The following is a 17,540-nucleotide window of genomic DNA, read 5'->3' as shown; positions in this document are numbered from 1 at the left end:
CCAGAGACCCTAGTCAAAACACCAGAGACCCTAGTCAAAACACCAGAGACCCTAGTCAAAACACCAGAGACCCTAGTCAAAACACCAGAGACCCTAGTCAAAACACCAGAGACCCTAGTCAAAACACCAGAGACCCTAGTCAAAACACCAGAGACCCTAGTCAAAACACCAGAGACCCTAGTCAAAACACCAGAGACCCTAGTCAAAACACCAGAGACCCTAGTCAAAACCACAGAGACCCTAGTCAAAACACCAGAGACCCTAGTCAAAACCACAGAGACCCTAGTCAAAACCACAGAGACCCTAGTCAAAACACCAGAGACCCTAGTCAAAACCACAGAGACCCTAGTCAAAACACCAGAGACCCTAGTCAAAACACCAGAGACCCTAGTCAAAACACCAGAGACCCTAGTCAAAACACCAGAGACCCTGGTCAAAACATTGAGTGGCGAACAAGTTGAGCCCCTCCCCTCATCATAAGAAGCCACTCGACTGCCCTCTGGTCACTCGAGCATGCCGAACTTCCTCACACTCTTGCGAGTAGGGGATTGCGGTGAGATATCTCACTCATAATATCAGAGAACCAGGGTTACACAAATAATCTTAAATTATCTTTCAATTATTAGTTTCGATATCTCACATGTGGGATATGGCCAACTCCCATATCGCAAACGTGCTCTTTTCCGAAGCCAGATAGTCTCATCGTATCAACCCTCAGAGGCCCCGACACTGAGAACACTACCAAAGAACGCGCAGTGACTTCTAGCCAGTAGAACCTCATAAAGGTATGAGGGGATGCCCAACAAGCCGCATTGCAAATCTCCTGCAAGGAGATGCCCTTGAGCAGTGCTCTAGATGTAGCCATACCTCTGGTTCAGTGAGCCCTCAGGCCTTTCAGAAGCTGGAACCCCTTGCTATTATAGGCCAATATAATAGCTTCCACAATCCAATGTGATAACCGTTGACGAGTGAGGGGCCTTCCCTCGCAGGGTGGCACCCAGGACACAAAGAGTTGGATGTAAGTCACCACAGTCGTAGTGTCCGTTCTGATCAAGACGTGGCAATTCCGAAGGGAGGGTAGAAAGTGTCTCAGTGAAAGAAACACTGTCAGCAATTCGAGGTAATTTATGTGAGCAATGTGGAGTTGTGGGGTCCACACTGTTTATTGCATTCCCCTCGTGAACTGCGCCTCAGCCAGTGAGTGATGCATCTGTCGTCACCACTACCCCTAGCGGAGTGCCAGAAACGAAGATCGAGGGGTTCTTCCAGTGACTGAGAGTCAAGAGACATGCGGAGGTCACCTTTATCTGACGATTGAGGTTACGCCGCGTACACAGATGTTGGGAAAACATGTTGTGCAAACACGTTGGGCAAACACCCAGCCTTTCTCATCCGTTCTCATCCTCAGTAGGCCAAGAGGTACTACTGAGATTGACGATGCCTTCCCCTAGTGCTTGAATTAGTGCTGGGGGGAGAGCCGTGGCACAAAGGGCACACTCAGGGGTTAGAGTCGATTCCCTCCGTCTTCCTTGAGAGCGAACGCATGAGAATGGGAAGGGTTCGAGGAGCAAGGCCAGTCCAGACCGAACCAAATCCGAACCAATCATAGACGTCTATGTTTCCCAAGTTTGAACAGCACAGTATAATACAGCACAGTACAGTAGCAGGGCTCGACATTAAGGCTTGTCCACTTGTCCAGGGCAAGTAAAAAAAATAGTCGGACAACCAGAATATAGATTTAATTTGCACGAATGGACAAGTAAAAAAATCACAATATCAAACAGTTACTTAGATCAGAATAGGATCAGGCAACGGCGCTGCTGCAGCGCACAGCAGGGCATGGTTGACATTCTGAGTGAATTGCCTATATTCCTATTTGCTATAGCCTATTTCAATAAATATGTTATATTTACACAAAGCAGGAGAACAATGTAGATAGAGCTAAGAGTCTCACCAGCGAAAAATATCTGGTCAGAAAATACGTTGTGTTTTTTTTCTCTCTCCCAAACGATCTTGTCCAATAGCCAAAGTCTATTTTTATCACGGAAACTCTGTTGTCTTATTGTTGCATAACCCCAAATTTTCAATTTTCTCTACACTTGATATGAATATGACTTGGCCTGTTAAGCCACTATTTCCGTTTAATGCATGCTACATTTCTTCTGCCGTGCTATTTCATGATCAAACAATTAATGAATCTATCAGAGTTCTAGGCTAGCTCAGAAGGTTTTAAGTTCTTTTTGAACCCCAAAACATGGGACGCCTAAGGTAATAATGAGAGATAGAAGAAACATTAGCAAGATATAAAAATCAGAATTTGAACAAACCTTACAGTTGAGCAAAGCATCCTTCCTTGCCATTGAGAACCAAACTACCAAAAGCCTAATCCTACTAACTGAAATAGCATAAAAGCATTAAGACAAATTAAAGTTATGAAGAGTATTTTCCAAACTACTCTAATAAAGTGTTTGATGTCCTAAAGTTGCAGCTTTTAAATGGGAATCATTATGAAAGCCGTGGTGTCAATGCTATTCTCATTCACAGATTTATTTTGAATTATAAATATTTTAGGCCATAGTGATATTGATTAAACAATGGATGGAAAAATCTAATGAGTCAAAAGAAAACTTAGGCTACAGCTGAGGAAAGCTTATGAAAGAACTGCGTAGTTGGCCTAGGCCTATTGCCATATTATTCTAGCAATGTGCAACCTACCTACAACAAATATAGTAGCCTAGGCCCAATAAGAGTGTTAATTGCTAAATTGGAATTATTTCGACACTATGGCCTATTTATTGCCTTACCTCCTTACTTCATTTGCACACACTGTATACTGATTTTCTATTGTGTTATTGACTGTACGTTTGTTTATCCCATGTGTAACTCTGTGTTGTTGTTTTTGTCGCACTGCTTTGCTTTATCTTGGCCAGGTCGCAGTTGTAAATGAGAACTTGTTCTCAACTGGCCTACCTGGTTAAATAAAGGTGAAATTAAAAAAAATTAAAAGAGGAGGAAAAGATGCTAATTAATTTATAATTATGCAGTTCTGAGGACAGCAGAGTTGCTCTGCAGCCCATGATGATTTACAACCCATCACAAGACACACAGCCAGCGAAGGGCTCTTTGACTGTGTCTATCATGACACAAGGCGAGACCCAGATGCAGTCACAGGAGGCAAATGGTTGGAGTCTTACAATATTTACTAATCCAAAAGGAGTAGGCAAGAGAATGGTTGTGGACAGGCAAAAGGTCAAAACCAGATCAGAGTCCAGGAGGTACAGAGTGGCAGACATGCTCGTGGTCAAGGCAGGCATAATGGTCAGGCAGGCGGGTATAGAATGAGTGTCAAAACTGGGAGGACTAGAAAAAGGAGAATAGCAAAAACCAGGAGAACGGGAAAACCGCTGGTTGACTTGGAAAAACATACAAGACGAACTGGCACAGAGACAGGAAACACAGGGATAAATACACTGGGGGAAATCAGCAACACCTGGATGGGGTGGAGACAATCACAAGGACAGATGAAATAGATCAGGGCGTGGACAGTGTCACTTTTTCCATCTGCGCCTAGGCTAAATTATTTCAATTTCCTCCTATGTACTTCATTCATTTTCAGTCATGCTTTTGGATGATGGTGTTAGACTTTTTTGGGGATGGGGGGGGGCAAGTGACTTCAGTAAAAAAATTGTCATACTTGTCCAAATGACAAGTGGCTAAAAAAGTTAATGTCAAGACCTGAGTAGAGTGCAGTACTGTACCATACAGTGCCATACTGTACCATACAGTACAGTTTAGTCTAGTAGAGTTATATTTTTGTCTTGCCCATTCACCCTCTGAATGGCACACATGCACAATCCATGTCTCAATTGTCTCAAGGCTTAAAAATCATTCTTTAACCTGTCTCCTCTACTACATTGATTGAAGTGAATTTAACAAGTTACATCAATAAGGGATCCTAGCTTTCACCTGGTCAGTCTATAGCTAGGTTTCCATCCAATTTGCGACAGATTTTCATGAGAATATTCTAAAATCCACAGAAAAACAATACGCACATTTTCCCACCAGAGATGTGTTTCCATCAAATTGACTTGTTGCAGATAAAAGGCTATGCGTGATGACGTAGTGCACATAAAAATACCTTTACATTTTCTTGTACCGACTAAAAAATACAAGTTAAATGGGTTTCCATCACATTTTCAACTCTACTGATGGTTTTCTCACAAATGTTACATAGTGAGTGTACCCACTCTGGTATTGGCACGTGCAGATACAGTCTGCTCGTTGTTGGCTAGAGCGCACGTATAGCCTACATGACGAGATTATTATGGACAAAAGAGAGATTATTTGTATTTGTCAAACGGCAGCCAAGCATCGATAATCATGCACTTTCACCAGCCTGTGAAGTTCATCTAGTTTGGGTTTGTCCCAATTACATTTGGCTTCCGCCACGCAAGCTGGGATAGCTGGAAGGAGTTGCTTGCCTGGGACGGTGCGAGAGGGGAGTGGACGCATGACTGGGGGTCATCGAACATTGCTTGCGAGCTAACGCTTTGTTGGTCTTGCGACAAATAAAAGCATGGCTCTCTACCAATAAGCAGTGAAGCTAGGACGTCGATCTAGTCACTGCGACACGGTAGTGGGTTGAGCTTAATGAGAGAGAAAGCTATCAATTTTACCCTTTTAAGCCTTGTGGCGAGCTAGCCAGGTTAGCTAAGCCTTGCAGCTAAGCCATGTGACGCTAGCTGCCAAAGGAGACAATGGTAAGAAAAAGCATAAAAGCAAATTCTTGCCTGAAGTGAAAACTTTCCTTTCGGCAAAGTCAGCCAACACAGAAGACGAAAGCTGAAAACATGTGCTCGGTGTTGTAACCTCATGTCACACCTGTGAACAGTTTAACATGAAAACAGATCAAGTCGTGCTAAGGAGCACTTAGAGTAGTACTCTTCGTGAGGAAGAGAGGTGAGAAGACCAGAGGGCGGGCGAGTGACTCCTTACGATGAGGGGAGGGGCTCACCTTGTTCGCTACTTGACCTGTCTGTCTCTGACATACGTGTGTGATTGGTTCTTCGAGCTTCTGAGTATCCCACATTTGAGATATCGAAATGAATATTTAAAAAAATAACTCTAATCCTAGACCAGTTTTGTTTTGCTTGTTAGTTCAGTGGTTCCCGACAGAGAGAGGGTTAGGCTTACCTTGGTGCTGATGAGTTTGGAGACTACGTCTCGAGCGTGGACGTCGATAGTACAGATGGTCATGATCTTCTGACGGTCTCCTCTGGACAGCTCTCCAATTAGCAGCGTGATCAGAGTGTTCAGCTGGGTCACCTGTTTCTTGAAGTAGTCCTTGAGGGCGTTCTCATAGCCCTCCTCCAGTCTGGCGAATGCTATGCCCACCTCTGTGGTCCACCAGATTTGAGTGGTGGCCAGGGCAATCTGGAACACAACACAACACAGGTTGAGATATGTACTCGCAACAACATTTTTTGTGATGATTTGAGTTATCTGCACACAAATCAAGATGGTGCTGCAGTGGATAGCAGCCATTTCATGGGCTCCTAATTTGTGTGTTTCTTTACACTGGTCTTAACTTTTGTTGTACATGTCTTCTCCATCATTTCCTATGACCGAAAACAGCTTCTGAACATCAGAACAGCGATCACAAAACTTGATTTGGATGACAAATTCTACTTCAACGTGTCGGCAGCTCTGGACGTTCTGCTTACTCCAGACCAGGCCCTAATCCCCGGGACTCGAAAGAGGAAGCAACGCCGCAAGAGAGGCAAACGCCATTTTTAAGAGAGGCCACTCTCCATGTTTTCAGGCATAGTAGTGGCTTCATCATGTTATGGGTATGCTTCTACTCATTAAGGACTGGGTCGTTTTTCAAGATAAAAAATAAATGTAAAGGAGGTAAGCACAGGCAAAATCCTAGAGGAAAACCTGGTTCAGTCTGCTTTCAACTGGACACTGGGAGATGAATTCACCTTTCAGCGGGACAATAACATAAATCACAAGGGCAAATCTATACTGGAGTTGCTTATCAAGACAGTGAATGTTCCTGAGTGGCGGAGTTACAGTTTTGACCTAAATCTACTTGAAAATCTATGGCAAGACTTGGAAATGGTTGTCTAGCAATGATCAACAACCAATTTGACAGACCTTGAAGAATTTAGAAAATAATTATGGGCAAATGTTGCACAATCCAGGTGTGGAAAGCTCTTAGAAACTTACCCAGAAAAACTCACAGCTGTAATCACTGCCAAATTTTTTTCTACAAAGTATTGACTCAGGGGCATGAATACTTATGTAAATTATATATTTCTGTATTTTATTTTCAATAAATTTGCGAACATTTCTAAAATCATGTTTAACCAAGAGATAGGTGAGAGTACAGACCTGTGCTGGGTAGTCAAACAGCCACTGTTCTCTGGGTTTCTCCTCGTAGGCCTGGACAGCCTCTCCAAACTCCACTCTCAGAGTGGCACACATCCTCTCCAGCACACGGTTCAGCCACATCTCCACCTGCACACAAACACAGAAGGAACATCTAAAAATATTGCATAGCATTGACTGTAGTATACAGAGCCCTAATGTAAGAGTTACACACTTAGTTATACAGTAGTATATCACTGTTTCCACACCTGTCCTGAGCAGTCACAGTCCTTGTCAAAGGTGACATACTCAATCTCTTCACTCCACATTCCCAGGGCCACCTTGATGGGCTTGCCACTCTCATCCAGCTGGAACTTGAGGTTGGACAGGCTGTCAAACAGCTTGGACAGATGCTTGCTGACCTGCAGATGGGAATACAGAGTCACACACTGGAGATATGGGATAATATGTGGTCTGTTGCTCTGTTCTGTAGATGTACTGGCTGCCTGGAAGTGTACCTCCACAGGGTCGTTTCCATTGGACAGGATGTCCAGCAGGTCAGCAGAGGAGACGAAGTAGAACCTGGGGAAGGCCAGACGCTTGGTCTCCAGGTACTCAGCCAGAGCCTTCTCACACATAGCCAGTCTGAGGGGCAACACACATGGAGATAACCATTATAGTCATTGATTGGCATGGTCAAACCAGGGCAACATTGAAATCTTATATAATGTAGCTATATCTGTTCTAAGCCATTGTTTTACCCTGTCTCCAAACCCTCCAGTTTCTCCAGAAGCCCTTTCTTATTGGTGGACTCCACCACGTTGGTAACCTTCATTGCCTCAGCCATGATTTCCTTGAAGTCCATGTCGATGCCATCAAATCGTTTGGAGTCTTCGGGCAGTTGGCAGCGGATGTCCTCAGAGCCAATGAAGATGCTCTCCAGATGGGTCCAGGTGCGCTGCACAGTGAACCAGATGGAGATGACGGAGTCTGCAGTGGACAGCCTATGCTGCCAGCCAGACACCTCCTCCAGAAAGTGAGCGATGTACTTGGAGGTCATCAGAGTCTGCAGCTGTACCTGAGGTCACCAAAGAAGAACAGGGGTTAGTCACTGATGTCATACATCTCCATAGTCATCAGGAAGTACATCTGCACAGGGACACAAATTATGGAGGTCCCAGTGAATGGAACTCAATGGACAGATCTCAAATGACAACCTATAGTGCACTACTGGCACTGCATGAAATGAGTGTGGTGACTGCCTATCTAATCCTGTTTGATGTGGTTGTGTGTTGTGTGTCGTGTACTTGGTTGTCTTCCAGAGTTTCCACCAGCTCCTCGTTGGGTTTGAGCAGCATGGTGCCTGTCCGGCCATGAGGCTCGTGTTCAAACACCATGGAGCTCCACGTGCTGTCCAGCTCGGCCAGAGTCTGAGGGGAAGGAAGGAGACCACAGGGCAGGGGTTAGTAGGGGGAGGGAGACTAAAAGGCCTGTTCACTATAATCACTAACCTATAATCACTAGCCTAACCACTATAGTTTCTATATGTGTCCTCACCTTCTCCATGCCAGACTCCTTGACGGCCTTGTCCACGATGCTGCGCACCTCGTCCTCAAACTGGTGCAGGTTGAGCTTCAGCAGGTCCTCAAAGGTGGTCTTCTCAGACATATCAAACTTCACCTGGGGGTGGACATGGATTACAGGTTCAGTAAAAGCTTTATAACCTAGCTCTTAGCTATATGATAAGGTATCAGCTCTTTATGACACATCATCAGTCCTGAATGTAATAACGAAATGGAGAGAAGCATTTTCCAATGTCATTGGATGCATCCCTAATGTCATCCTACTTCCTATATAGTTCTATAAAGGGAATAGGGTGCCATTTGGGACACGGCCATTGGTGCCTTTGACTGAAGCTGACTTGTACCTTGGTGGCCATCATGAGCTGCAGCCAGTGGCGGTCCCTGATGGCCGGGTTCTGCAGTTCTCCCACAGCGCGCAATGACGTCATCATGTTCTTCACCATGCTGTCCAATCCGGTAAAGGCGTCCCAGGCTCTCATCTCCTTGTCCAGCCCCTTGATGTCCTTGGCGTACTTCTTGGTGTCCATATCCATCTCCTCCACGTTGATGTCCTTCCACAGGGTGGTCTTCCAGTCATCCATGTTCCCGCTCACCTGCAGCCACAACCAGCACACAGTCACTCACTGTCTGTCAATCTATTGAATCAGTCTCATTGACTTTCTAACCATTAACACAGGTCAGCATAAGATCAGAGTAGAGAATGCTCCAAAGATGAATAAAAAATAAATCTATTAACCAGAATGACACTATTGCATGCATCCAGATTTTTCTCCCCATTATGTTTATGCTTTTTTTCAAAACACCAGTATGCCTGTGAGCTGTGGAGTCTTACCAGCAGGATCATGTCCCAGAGTTCTTTGAGCAGGACGATCTCCTTGCGGCAGGTTTTGAGCTGTTTGTAGTCGGGAACATTCACCTCAAACAGACCGGCTGAGTTTGACAGGCCCTCCATCTCTTCCTCCAAGCCCATGATATCCATCTGAATCTGTGGTTACCCACCGGATTGGAAGGTTTAGGGTTTATACTCAACACAGAGCTTAAATTAGATCCACAAAAGATTTTGAACTACTCACATCATCGAGAGCCCCGTGTGGGTTTTCAAAAGAGAATTGGAAGAAGGGCTGCTGTCTGAACTTCTCTCTAAACTCATACTGTTTGATCTGTGGACACAAAGGACACACAGTTTCACACCATGCCCATAGAGTATCTCTCTCTTCGTCCCTATGTGAGTTACATAGATGTAGCTACATATATCGATGTGTTAAAAATTACCTCAAATTGCTGGCATTTCCTTCGGACGATGTTGACTTCATGTGCTTGCAATGGAGCCAAGTTCTGTTTGACTTGGAGGGACGTCTTTTTCACGTTATTCCAGTGCTCTGGAAGATCCTAAACCAAGACACATCGTTTCATGTTTAAAGGCTAAATAAAGCTCAACTTCTTGTTTTGTTATTGAGCAAGGGAAACCCATGCAGTAAAGAGGTTCTGCCCTTGCTTAGAGAGCTGCTATAAAACAATATCTCTAGTGATCCTAGATCTGTAGTAAGGTGCCACTTTTACCTGGAGTCAGATCTGTGTGTAGCCTACCTGTAGCTGAGCATGGACCTCGTCAGGCAGCTCCTCTCCAAAGTCTTTGAGGAACTGGATGGTTTCCTTGAGAGGGGAGAACATGGTGTCTGTGGCTGCCTGTCTGTCTTTCATCCTCATCAGGTGACCCATGACCCCCACCAGGCCCTGGTAATCCCCTTCCTCCACTGTCTTGGTCAGCCCATCCTTCACCTCCTTGATGAAGCCGTCCAGGTCCCTCAGGCTAGGGGAACACAAACACACACACACACAAACACACGCAGACAAAGACGTGCTCACACACATACACAAACACACGCAGACAAAGATGCGCTCACACACACACACACCCACACAGCAGCAGCAGACAATTAAAAGTTGAAGAAAGTCTTCATCCTACCAATGAATTCCATTCTGAAGGTCTTTAACGCAACACCCAGCAGTACTATTGTCCTGTCACTGTTGGTCTGTACCTGTTGGTGACTCGGTCTATGAGGAACTGTTTGAACATGAGGCTCCAACGTTTGATGGTGTTGAGCAGGGCATGTTTGAAGGGACGGATGTCAATCTGGAGCCAGTGCTGCAGCACCCGGGAGTTCTCCAAGTTGCTCACCTCCTTGTACAGTTTCTCATACGTATCGATCTGTAGGGGAACACACACAGCACTCATTGGGACCAACCCTGGAGAACCTAACACTCCTACATCAGTGGAGGCTGCTGAGGGGAGGACGGCTCATAATAATGTCCAGAACAGAGTAAATAGAATGGCATGTTTGATGTATTGATATCATTCCAGTCATTCCACTCCAGCCATTACTACGAGCCCGTTCTCCCCAATTAAGGTGCCACCAACCTCCTATGTCCTAAATAAGTTGCTAAGAGTCCCTACTGTGTTTTAGGGTGTGCATCCTAAACGGCACAATATTCCCTAAAGAGTGCATTACTTTTGACCGGAGTCCTACGGGAATAGGGTGTCATTTGGGATGCAGCAAGGGACTTCTTTCTGTACCTCTTCCTTGAAATCTTTTAGTGTGGGGGGGTTTTTGGGCACGCTGTCCTCTCCGTGCGCCTCAATCTCCTCCGGGGAAAGAACTTTGCTGTAGAGGAGGAACTGCTCCATGAAGTCGTCCCTGTCATCCTGCCACAGGTAGGCGTATTTATAGAGCACGTCCCGATACTCCTGGGCCTCTTTCATGGCCCCAACCACCTGGTTCAACACATTCTCACGCATGTCTGACAGCTCTGACATCTCATCCAACTCCACCTTGAGGGACACAAGGGACAAACATACAAAGACACACACCATAGTTTACACAGGGTATGATGGTTCAAAATGGGACACACACATAAGTAACATTCAATCTCACACACACAGACACACAGGGTTGTACTCACTTCGTAGCATGTTTTGTTGGTCATTGATATCCGAGGAACTAGTTCAGCAGCTTGGTACACATCATGGATGAGACTCTCGACCAGGTCGTAAAAGCCATCAGATATGCCATAGACCAAAGACGGGTAGAACGATGTGTCTCCATCCTCCAATTCAAAACGCACCTCAAAGAGTGGGTTTATACTCGACTGCAAGTCAACACAACACGCCAGTTAGTAGCACATAAAGGGATTTAACACGACTGATATCTATGAGGGTTTGTCTCCGAGATGAATTATACCTTGGCGAGCATGTTACTAGCAAGGAACTTGAGAGACACATTGACGACTTTGTAGAACCCGTCCAGGACTTTGTCATCAATGTAGTCGACGTAGGCCATCCACGAGTCAGTGCTCTCATCTGCTCCAAACAGCTTTTTATTCTCCTACAGACACCAAATACACAGACTCTTCAGCATGGCACACTTATCAAACATTGACTTTACAAATCATTAAGAACACCTGCTCTTTCCATGACATAGACTGACCAAGTGAGAACTATGATTCCTTATTGATGTCACCTGTTAAATCCACTTCAATCAGTGTAGATGAAGGGAAGGAAACAATTTAAAGAACAATTTTTAAGCCTTAAGAAACTTGAGACATAGATTGTGCATATGTGCCATTCAGAGGGTGAATGTGCAAGACAAAATATTTAAGTGCCTTTGAACGGGATGTGGTAGTAGGTGCCAGGCACACCGGTTTGTGTCAAGAACTGCAACTCTGCTGATACACTCTCCTGTGTGTATCAAGAATGGTCCACCACCCAAAGGACATCCAGTCAACTTGACATAACTGTGGGAAGGATTGGAGTCAACATGGGCCAGCATCCCTGTGGAACACTTTCGACACCTTGTAGAGTCCATGCCCTGATGAACTGAGGCTGTTCTGAGGGCAAAAGGGGGGGTGCAACTCAATAGGTGTTCTTAATGTTTTGTACACTCAGTGTACTGAACACTCTCCCATAGTGTACTTATTCACTGTTTGTTACATACTGTATGTAGTAGTTGTTTCTTTACCTGTGTCAGTTGGTGGAGTTTCTCGCCAGACTCTTTGATGGCAGCGTACTTCTTGTTAAGGGCTGCTTGTCTTCCATCCAGGTCCAGCAGAGAGTCCTTATTGTCCTTCCTCTCAAACATGGGGCTCACAGACCACTCCTGTCAGTCACATCACAATACAACCATCACATCTCCCCTCCAGTGGTACAGTACAGAGGGGAAAGCAGGGGTGTATCAGATAGACAGTCCTAACCTCCATGATTATGTGCATGGCCTCCACGTTGGTCTTAGCCTGGTTGATTCTGCTCTCAAAGTCATGCAAGTTGTCTCTCATCTGCTGGATGTACTCCCACACACCTGGCACACACATAAGTGACCATTATGACCATCTGTTATGAATATGACTAGTAATGTTGTGATCATCAGCCTTCAGTCCAGTACCTTCCCCGTGCCAGCTCAGAGTGCTCTCAGCCAGGGCCAGTTTCTCATCGATGCCCTTCAGCTCCTCCTCAAGCAGCGGAAACTCCACTGGCAGGACTGTGGCTAGGATCTGTGGATGACAGATACCACCTCAGAAGGTTTTTACATTGAGTTTGTGTCTTTCAGTTGCAGTTTTAGAATTAAAACTCCACTCCTTGTATGTTAACCAAACATACATATATTCATCCATCTGTCTATGCCCTCCCTTCCAGTGTCCTGTCCTGTACCTGGTTGTACCAGGAGACGATGAGGTCCAGGTTGCCCACGTATTTTCTGAAGGTCTCACTCTGGGAAAAGACTTCAGCAGCGCTGGGAGGCACGTCCTGCTGGCCCTGGATGGTCAGATACTTCACCTCCCTCAGAACGGCCACCAGCTGCAGAGAGATAAACATGTTACTCCTTTCACACCTCACAGACCAGACACACAGAGATATGGCTAACTCTAGCATAGTCTGCTTAGTCTATAGAAAGTGTCAAGACAGAGCGAGAGAGCAAGAGAGAGAGAGAGAGAGTGAGTGTGAATGCGTTTCCTAGCCAAACCTGCTTGTTGAAGTTGACACTGAGGGCGTTGTTCTTGGTGTTGCGTAGAAGCAGAGGCTGCTCCAGGTTGAACTGGCAGTCAGTGTCGACCCGGGATGTCCACTCTGTGTACACGCTAACACAGTACTGGTGCAGCAGCCCCATCATCTCTTCATACTTCTGGAACACCAGCCTGGCCTCATCCGTGTCCATACACCTGGATACAACACAACACACAGGACTGTTAGCCTCCAATACACACTGACAGCAACTGTCTGCAAGACTGTTTTAATGCATTTCATTTCAACATGCGTAGTCATAGAAAAAAAGTTAAAAGGTGTCTCAGATGCTTTGTGCATAGTTAACCAGGACACTGACAGTAGTGTATACTAAGGTATGAGTGGCGGACCATACTACAGCACGTACGGGTGGTGGATAGCCTTGAAGTTCTTCATGGGGATCTGGATGCGGTCTTGTACCTCCCGGGCCCAATTGAGTTGCCCGGCAACGTGGGGCATGTTTTTGGCAATGGGCGGGAAGCCTTTACATGTCTCCACGGCTGCCATCTGGGCGTCGTACACCAGCTTGGTGTGGTCCAGCTCTGAGCTGAACATTTCCACCAGCTCCTTGTACTTAGACCAGATCTGGTTTTGGATGTGAGGGCGCTCCAGGATGAAGCCAAACATGTCCAACATCTACATGCAGGAGGAAATGGAAGGGGGTTTTGAAGAGTGACTTTCACTACTGTACATACTTTAGGTTTCAGAACACCTTACATTAGACTGACCTTGACAGCAGACTCTGTGGAGGCACAGTCATCAAAAGCTTGGCACAGGATGGTGCCTAACCGTCTCTCAAAGTCCAAGATCTGGTACTGGAACTTCCTGAAGTTCTCATCAAAGCTCTGAGGGAGAGGGAAAGAGGAGCAACTCTGAACAACACAGCTGGCTCTGCATCTGACATTACACCTCATTTCCTAGTAGTGCACTACTCTGAACAACACAGCTGGCTCTGCATCTGACATTACACCTCATTTCCTAGTAGTGCACTACTCTGAACAACACAGCTGGCTCTGCGTCTGACATTACACCTCATTTCCTAGTAGTGCACTACTCTGAACAACACAGCTGGCTCTGCGTCTGACATTACACCTCATTCCCTAGTAGTGCACTACTCTGAACAACACAGCTGGCTCTGCGTCTGACATTACACCTCATTCCCTAGTAGTGCACTACTCTGAACAACACAGCTGGCTCTGCGTCTGACATTACACCTTTTCCCTAGTAGTGCACTACTCTGAACAACACGGCTGGCTCTGCGTCTGACATTACACCTCATTCCCTAGTAGTGCACTACTCTGAACAACACAGCTGGCTCTGCGTCTGACATTACACCTCATTCCCTAGTAGTGCACTACTCTGAACAACACAGCTGGCTCTGCGTCTGACATTACACCTCATTCCCTAGTAGTGCACTACTCTGAACAACACAGCTGGCTCTACGTCTGACATTACACCTCATTCCCTAGTAGTGCACTACTCTGAACAACACAGCTGGCTCTGCGTCTGACATTACACCTCATTCCCTAGTAGTGCACTACTCTGAACAACACAGCTGGCTCTGCGTCTGACATTACACCTCATTCCCTAGTAGTGCACTACTCTGAACAACACAGCTGGCTCTACGTCTGACATTACACCTCATTCCCTAGTAGTGCACTACTCTGAACAACACAGCTGGCTCTACGTCTGACATTACACCTCATTCCCTAGTAGTGCACTACTCTGAACAACACAGCTGGCTCTGCGTTTGACATTACACCTCATTCCCTAGTAGCGCACTACTTTTGTCCAGAGCCAAGGTTGGTTACCTTGTTGCCTGTGTCGATGGCGTCGTATTTGCACTCTGCGAATATTTTGATGAGATCAAGGAACTCCTCATAGATGGTGAAGACCATGTTTCCCAGGGCGCTGCCTCGGACCCCCTGGATGTCCACCTTCTCCAGCTTTAGCAGCTCCACTGACACCGCATACACCTCCTACCAGACACAGGTTAGCCCAGAGTGAGTGAGTGAGTGTGAGTGTGAGTGTGTGTGTGTGTGTACCTCTATGGTCTGTAGACGCTGCAGGAAGGCATCCAGCCTGGTAAACACCAGGTGTGAAGGGAAATCCCAGTTCTTTGAGTTTCCATTCTAGAAGACACAAATGTACCGAGATAGTTGACTCTAGTCATAGAGTTGTAACACTTGAAGGTTTGATGAAATGTTGCCTTGAGTGTTGTAAAATAGGTGAGAGTGTAAGAATGTATACTGACTTTGAAGTATTTGTCCATGTCGACTTTGCACTGGTTGTAAGTCTCTCTGAGGGTCACCAAGGTGACAATGCTCATCCTGATGTTTCCCAGAATCTCGTCGATCTCCCCCACAAGGCCCTTCATCACCTCCTCTGGACCCAGGAAGTTCCTTGTCTGTAGCACACAGGAGGACAGTCTCCAAAATATGAATGTATGTAGCCGTTTCTTTACTAGGTGAAATGTGTGTTTGTAGTAGGGGCTAGGTCTGAGAAGTGTCATGGGGAGGGGGCTAGGGGGTAAGTATATTCTGATTGGAGTTATTAAAAATACATTGAGAAGACATGCACTTTGAAAAAACATCACTGACAGTTACCATATCAATGAAGAGGTTGCAGATTTCTTGGAGGATGACAATGATCCTAGCAGGGTGGCTGTAGTGCTCAGAGTTAGCCCAGGTTAGACATACTGTGTGCATCACAGCTCCCACGTAGGTTGGCAGCTGCAAATAGGACAGAGGGAAAAGCTGTAAAGTGAAGGTTGAAAGATAATTATCTGAATTAATAGGATGGACACATGAAGCTGTTTTCACCTGTGAGTACTCCAATTGTTCAATCTCATCAAGTATCTTCTGCAGTGGCTTCAGATAAAGCACAATATCCCGTGCTTCCGTCCGACCTACAGTGGAGGAGGGTGGCATAACATAAAATGCATGCAGGTCCACGACCATTTGTGTTCAAAGAGAGAAATCTGAGTTAGTGAAAACGTTGTTTAACCTTCATTGACATCCCTGTAGATACTCTTCAGTGCTGGCCAGTAGGTACTTGATGCTTCTTCAACAATTTCTGCCATCTTGCGCACTTTTGGATCCATCAACTTCAGAAAAAAGAAAGGACCATGACCAATTGACCTATCGGTATTCACACTCCTGATACCTGCAGCGCAGCTCGAGTTAGGGTTAGATTCAATCAGATTTACATGCACATAGCGTTGTTTTGGCAGTGTCGGAACTGCATTAGAACTGTCAAATCCACAAGCGGCCTGTTGCGTTACCTTATCACGGACACTGCCATTTGGATTCAACTAAACCACACAGACTTTAATCCGATAAAGCCCACGCAGCCGTGTTAGAAGTTCATGCAGCTACGTTACGAATTAAAACGCTCAAATTAGACTGATTGCCATAAATACTCCATCCAAATTAACATGAAAACATGCATTAGCCTAACATCAATGGTTTGACATTGGAGAGTCATTATTGCTAACATCGATAGAGCCTACGATTTCTACGAGCACAGTTTAGAAGTTGTAACGCAGTAGGTATAATAAGGAAGGGAGTCGTTTGTGAGACACGGGAGCAGCAACTCATATGTCAGCTCATACCTAGCCCAGAATGTACTCTTAAGAAGCCAAATGTATTTTCTTTAATTTAACCATTATTTTACCAGGTAAATTGACTGAGAATACATTCTCATTTACAGCAACAACCTGGGGAATAGTTACAGGGGAGATGAATGAGCCAATTGTAAGCTTGGGATGGTTAGATGACTGTGATGGTATGACAGCCAGATTGTGAATTTAGCCAGGACACCAGGGTTAACATCCCTACTCTTACAATAAGTGCCATGGGATCTTTAATAACCACAGACAGTCAGGACACCTGTTCAACAACCCATCCAAAATACAGCACACTACACAGGGAAATGGCATATTTTTTTTTTGACCAGATTAAAGAGTGCCTCCTACTGACCCTCCAACAGCTTAGCTTCAGAAGCAAGTCAGCAGTGCGATGCAGGATGGTAAGTTACCATTACTCCTTAAGGTCCAAGGACAAGAGAACGACTGATAATCAGCCGGGCGGATATTGGCCTTTTCTAGTCTATCGGCCTTTCTCTATCGGCTAAAACAAAAATAGAACTGTTTGGCCATAATGGCCATCCTTATGTTTGGAGGAAAAAGGGGAATGCTTGCAAGCATAGTCCCTCTACATAGCAAAATTGTTGCTATGCCAGCTGCCACTCACCACATGCACAATGCAGAGGAATGTCTAGCTGGAAAAATCTGCAGCAGCAAGCTAGATCATTATCCAACAGAAAGGTGCAGTATTGAGAACTGGATGAATTGACACAGTGACCAAAATCGACCAGCCGCAATCGTATCTGTAAATTGACAATTGATAGTCGGATTAGATGATTGTCATAATAGGGAAAGAATAAAGTGTTTTAAAATGCCTAAATAAAGGTTGTCAATAGGGTTAGCTACCTAAGAATCTTCCTACATGTTTATGGACCAAGAACGCTGT

At 45.4% G+C, this 17,540-nt stretch overlaps 1 protein-coding gene across 1 annotated transcript in view; it reads right to left on the bottom strand.

Annotated features, from left to right (window-relative positions):
* Positions 1 to 17,540, bottom strand: part of LOC129828664 (dynein axonemal heavy chain 17-like) — an 82,199-nt gene that overhangs the window by 60,224 nt on the left and 4,435 nt on the right. Inside the window, exons 4-32 of the mRNA XM_055889777.1 lie at positions 16,015 to 16,114; positions 15,831 to 15,916; positions 15,615 to 15,740; positions 15,263 to 15,415; positions 15,054 to 15,140; positions 14,820 to 14,987; positions 13,737 to 13,853; positions 13,376 to 13,644; positions 12,971 to 13,166; positions 12,658 to 12,804; positions 12,392 to 12,500; positions 12,204 to 12,307; positions 11,972 to 12,109; positions 11,195 to 11,338; positions 10,917 to 11,102; positions 10,531 to 10,785; positions 9,995 to 10,164; positions 9,543 to 9,765; positions 9,228 to 9,344; positions 9,029 to 9,115; positions 8,788 to 8,940; positions 8,300 to 8,548; positions 7,930 to 8,052; positions 7,680 to 7,802; positions 7,134 to 7,450; positions 6,891 to 7,017; positions 6,642 to 6,794; positions 6,397 to 6,522; positions 5,194 to 5,433 (exon numbers count right to left, since the gene is read on the bottom strand). Coding sequence (XP_055745752.1) covers positions 5,194 to 5,433; positions 6,397 to 6,522; positions 6,642 to 6,794; positions 6,891 to 7,017; positions 7,134 to 7,450; positions 7,680 to 7,802; positions 7,930 to 8,052; positions 8,300 to 8,548; positions 8,788 to 8,940; positions 9,029 to 9,115; positions 9,228 to 9,344; positions 9,543 to 9,765; positions 9,995 to 10,164; positions 10,531 to 10,785; positions 10,917 to 11,102; positions 11,195 to 11,338; positions 11,972 to 12,109; positions 12,204 to 12,307; positions 12,392 to 12,500; positions 12,658 to 12,804; positions 12,971 to 13,166; positions 13,376 to 13,644; positions 13,737 to 13,853; positions 14,820 to 14,987; positions 15,054 to 15,140; positions 15,263 to 15,415; positions 15,615 to 15,740; positions 15,831 to 15,916; positions 16,015 to 16,114 — 4,593 coding nt within the window. The remainder of the gene's footprint in view (positions 1 to 5,193; positions 5,434 to 6,396; positions 6,523 to 6,641; positions 6,795 to 6,890; positions 7,018 to 7,133; positions 7,451 to 7,679; positions 7,803 to 7,929; positions 8,053 to 8,299; positions 8,549 to 8,787; positions 8,941 to 9,028; positions 9,116 to 9,227; positions 9,345 to 9,542; positions 9,766 to 9,994; positions 10,165 to 10,530; positions 10,786 to 10,916; positions 11,103 to 11,194; positions 11,339 to 11,971; positions 12,110 to 12,203; positions 12,308 to 12,391; positions 12,501 to 12,657; positions 12,805 to 12,970; positions 13,167 to 13,375; positions 13,645 to 13,736; positions 13,854 to 14,819; positions 14,988 to 15,053; positions 15,141 to 15,262; positions 15,416 to 15,614; positions 15,741 to 15,830; positions 15,917 to 16,014; positions 16,115 to 17,540) is intronic.

This window comes from Salvelinus fontinalis, chromosome 30, assembly GCF_029448725.1.
Source record: "Salvelinus fontinalis isolate EN_2023a chromosome 30, ASM2944872v1, whole genome shotgun sequence".
Classification (NCBI taxonomy): Eukaryota; Metazoa; Chordata; class Actinopteri; order Salmoniformes; family Salmonidae; genus Salvelinus; species Salvelinus fontinalis.
The sequence above is the reverse complement of the archived record's forward strand: the minus strand, read 5'-3'. Positions and strand labels throughout refer to the sequence as shown.